At 52.5% G+C, this 4,384-nt stretch overlaps 1 protein-coding gene across 1 annotated transcript in view; it reads right to left on the bottom strand.

Annotated features, from left to right (window-relative positions):
* The window catches only part of LOC109287776 (zonadhesin-like), an 11,498-nt gene extending 7,575 nt beyond the window's left edge, over nucleotides 1–3,923 (bottom strand). The window contains exons 1-5 of the mRNA XM_019503064.1: nucleotides 3,761–3,923; nucleotides 2,783–2,951; nucleotides 2,026–2,199; nucleotides 1,177–1,307; nucleotides 532–731 (exon numbers count right to left, since the gene is read on the bottom strand). Of these exons, the coding sequence (XP_019358609.1) occupies nucleotides 532–731; nucleotides 1,177–1,307; nucleotides 2,026–2,199; nucleotides 2,783–2,951; nucleotides 3,761–3,812 (726 nt within the window). The 5' untranslated portion in view covers nucleotides 3,813–3,923. The remainder of the gene's footprint in view (nucleotides 1–531; nucleotides 732–1,176; nucleotides 1,308–2,025; nucleotides 2,200–2,782; nucleotides 2,952–3,760) is intronic.
* Nucleotides 3,924–4,384: the final 461 nt, after the last annotated feature.

The following is a 4,384-nucleotide window of genomic DNA, read 5'->3' as shown; positions in this document are numbered from 1 at the left end:
CCATCCATGTCAGAGGGCACTTGTACACACCATGGCATTTAATCCTCATTAATGAGCATTAAAAATTTTAAACTTGTTTATTTTGGCATGCCGTGTTTGCGTTTGCATGCTCACAGAGCCTGTGAGCTCTCCACTGGTGCTGCTCAGAGCCGCCAGGACTGGGCTCGCAGTGAGGTGCTAAGACAGGTCTCTGTCACCAGTGCCTAACACATTTATAAGCCCAGGATGTCCTTTCTTCCATGCGCAGTTATTCAGGGGGCAGATGAGACCAGACTTTCCAGTGCCGTTGCATGGGCCCCCAAAGTGCTTGCATCCATGGTGCTGCTCCTGGCACTTCCTACAGGCAGGAAGGGACCCCAGGAACATGCTGTGACCTGCTCCATCCCCCTCCCTTTCTCCAAGCCCTAAAACATCATGGAGCAAATGGCCAGCATGAAGCCACGCATGATTCAGGACAGATTAGGCACTGGCAAGAATTATTTGGAGAGGCCACTGGTGCCAAACGCTGGTTGGGGAGCGGTCCCCACCCACCTTGTAGTACTGGTTGAGGAAGGTGCAGCCACACTCTTTGTAGGGCACACAGTCAAAGCCACTGAGGATGTATCCAGGCAGGCACTCGCAGCCTTCGACGCAGGGCAGGTCGCACTCCGAGGCAGCTTCCAGGTTGCCGCAGGAAATGGGGCAGGCAGACGTGCATATGCTGTACTTGCTGTTGGGGGGACACTGTGGAGCTGTGGATAGAAGTCAGGAGAGGTGCGTTGTACCAGGAGGCTGCAGCACGCGGGGAGCACAGCGCACTGGGTTCCTGGGACCCTATTTTCTGTTCAGGTTTACTCAGGGCCTCTGTGACTCGGGACCCCCATGAGGAAAGCCAGCACATAACTCGGGCCCAAAGAGTAGCAGCAAGAATGGGGCACATTAAGGTGCTCTATGGCTGTTGTGTGCCACTAAGGGTGTAGCAGACACACAATTAGCAAAAGAAGAGAGATCAAGGCCTATCAAAATGGGAAGGGGGGGGAAGGGGGTCCGCCTCTTCTTGTGTGGAAACAATTCAGTTGGATAAACTGTAATGGGCCACAATAAAGAGGAAGCAGAGAGTGGGACCTATGGGAAGGACGGGGTGGGGGTCCTTGGTTCTCTGAGCTGCAAACCCTGACTTGTGTGTCTTGTGCTCACCACAGGACGTCCGCTCCCTCCAGTTCTGCACAGTGATGCCCCTCTCCTGACACATCAGCACGTACTGCTCCACGTCCCGACACAGCAACTCATTGTTGTCGGGCTCCACGCACATGTCATACAGGCAGTTCCTGCAACACGAGAAAGCGTTCATGCCCAAAACATTTGTCGCTGTGTTGCCAGCAGCTGTCCCTTGATTCTGTGCTGGGGCTCTTGCAAAGGCTTTCCAGTACATTTCTGACTGAGTAATGCAAGAAAGACTATTCAAACCTGGGGACGCCGGGAGGATCGGGTCAATTTGTTCTGCAGCCGCTACTCCCAGGCTTTGCATTTGCATGCACCCATGTGAGCAGCAAGGACATGAGTACCTGTCACGGCCACGTGCATTTCTGTTCCCGGTGGCTGACAGAGCTCCATCGTGGACTGCATTGTGCTAAGAGCCAATTTCCTAGATCCCTGCCAGCACGCAAGCATCCTTCCCACATCAGCCTGTATCCTCACCATTACCATTCAACCATACCTCTGGTTTACTGATCAGCTGCTCATGAGACCTTGCTACCCTGTTATGCCCTGAACGGTGGAGACTGCACTGAGAGGCAGTGCAATGCCAGCTGAGTGACCAGGCTCAGCACCAGGTGCTTCCTTGGAAGTTTCCAAGCCCTGGGTTGATGAAGCTGGGGCTGGTCCTGCTTTGAGCAGGGGGTTGCACTAGATGTGACCTCCTGAGGGCCCTTCCAGCCCTCATTGTCTATGGCTGTGCTGTTTGTGGATGCACCTGACTGTGGAGCCTCTAGAAACACCTTGTAAGAAGAGCTGGGGGAAAGGCCTTTGTCGATCCCGGGGACTTACTGCAGGAAGGAGTCTGCTGAGACATTGGAGTGACACTCTTGGAAGGGGCCGTCTGGATCCACCAGGACCCGGCAGTTGGAAGTGCTGTTGACATGGACCAGCTGGCTTTCCGAGCACTCGCTGAGGAGCCCGGTTTCCAGCTCGTCAGTGTCAGACTCGTCATCTGCATCTCGCCTGGAACAGAAAGCCATTGACCGCCCATCAGTTTGCTCGGTGCAGTACCCACCCTAATGCACTCTTAGTGATGGGGTGCAATGCCAGATTTAAGGGGACATCTCACTGCCTTGACCCGCCACGTCCTGGCTGGAAGAGGAGCGGAGCCGGGGAAGCGAGGCGGCACAGGGAGTCAGGGCAGAAGCAGAAGCATGAGGAGCCTCGCTGCATTTGGAAGCTGCCCTTGCCTCCCAAAAGCAGGGGGATGTTGGATCAGCCCCTGCCTTCCTCACGTCATCCAGCCCAGCAGGCAGGGAGGTAAATGATCCCTCCCTGTGCCAGGGTCCATGAGCCTCACTTGAAACAGGCCAGACCCCCATTCCCACCCACCCTCCAGTCCGACATGGTGCAACTCCCTGATGCGGCATTGACCCGGGGTGCTGCAGGGGCACTGCCACCTCCTCACACAAGCTAGAAAAATACATGAATGACCCCAGAAAGGAAGAAGACAGATCAGGCGGAAGAGGGTGCCAGCAGCCTCTCTGGAGGTTATTAGGGCCTCATTAAGCAGCCAGCCTTGGCCCGGTGCATATATAGGGTGTACCTGAGCCGATGGGCCGATCTCTCGACGGGGACCTTCCAGCTCTCCCCAAACACATTCACGTTCCTCACGCGGGAACCGTCAGGCTTGGTGAAGTCGTTCCTGTACTTGTTATCAAAATTACCGCACAGGCCTTCGACTTTTTTCTTGTAGGTGTTGGCCAGGGTGATGTCTGGGGGATTTCAGAAGGAGACGCTGATACCAGGAGCCAGCGCCAGCAAGTGCACAGGAGGGAAGGACGGGAAGGGTAGGCATCTCTGTGCTAGGATCGGACCGCAGGCAGGGGATGCTGGCAGGGATCCCTCACCCCACAGGGGAAAGTCTACTGAATAGCACTGGTGTCCTATCAAACAGGCCTTCCCTTCCTGCAGGGCTGTGGCGGTGGGTACAAGGACCCTTCCCCTCTACTCCCATGAGTGGCTCTCAGACCTGGTAGCTAAGGAGTGATCTTCCTTGTGCCAGTGGAGTCTACACTGAAATAAACTGGGTTTAAGCAAGAGAACCAGGCCCATGGCTCTAATGCTAAGATATATCCGGAGATAAGTTGGAGAAGGACCTGCCCTGCAATCCCAGGGTTCAGGGTGCAGCAGCCATTGCTGGGGTAGTGGAGAACCACCAAGGGACAGGTCTGACCCTCATCCCATCACCCCCATGAGCCACTGTGGGCGATTTTACTTTAGCATTAGCTGAAGTTTGGCTTTGCATGAATAGAACCAGGAACAATCCAAGCCCCATTTTCCCTAAACTTATGAAACACAAAGGTACTCAGATAAAAAAGCACCACTTTTGCTGGTTGTCTAGTTCTTGGGAAACAGCCTGTCCCCTGTTTTCTGGGACATCGTGTTGCAAAGGAGAGTCACGGGCTCAGAGGATACAAGATTCTAGTCTCGTTTTGGGTGGAAATCTCCTCTGGGACACAAGGTGTCATGGGAAGGATAAAATTAAATAAATGCTACCGTAGGTTCTCTTGATCACACTTACCTAAGTTTTCAGAGCCATCATAGCTAATGGATAAGCCAAAATCTGTCTGCATATAAATTCTTGTTGCTCTCTGGAATATCTGGATTCCCTCGTGAGGACGGGCAGGGGGGATAGCACTCACTCCATCCACCTGAGAGAGAGGGAGAGCATTTTTAACACACAGACCTGGGGCCAAATTCAAACTTGAGCCCAGTTGCAGGGAAAAACTCCCAACTAAGCTCTCCTGTCTTCAGGTTTCGTGATAACAGTTTCAAACAGCCATAGCTGAAGAAAACCCCTGATATTCATCTTCTTATTGTAGGTAAATGTTGCACGAAAAGAAGCTGGATTGTCCTGAAAGTCAGTATTTTCACCCTTTTTTAAAAAAAAAAAGATTGCCATTCTTTGGCTAGGAAAGATGCTAACATATGTGCATGAGCAAACATAAGACAGTGAATAATGATGATAGATAATGTGAGAAATAGAAGTGCAACTCCCTTAGCATGATTTGTCTGCTTCCTTTTCCCTCCTCACGAAGACCACTTTTATGGTTTTAAAAGCCCCAGTTTCTGGGGTCAGGTGATTGCAAGACAATCCCAGATTTCATATTTTTTTAAGGTACCCAGGTTGTAGCTGTATTGGTCT

The sequence above is a fragment of the Gavialis gangeticus genome, unplaced genomic scaffold, assembly GCF_001723915.1.
Source record: "Gavialis gangeticus isolate Ggan-Ray unplaced genomic scaffold, GavGan_comp1, whole genome shotgun sequence".
NCBI classification, from domain to species: domain Eukaryota; kingdom Metazoa; phylum Chordata; order Crocodylia; family Gavialidae; genus Gavialis; species Gavialis gangeticus.
The sequence above is the reverse complement of the archived record's forward strand: the minus strand, read 5'-3'. Positions and strand labels throughout refer to the sequence as shown.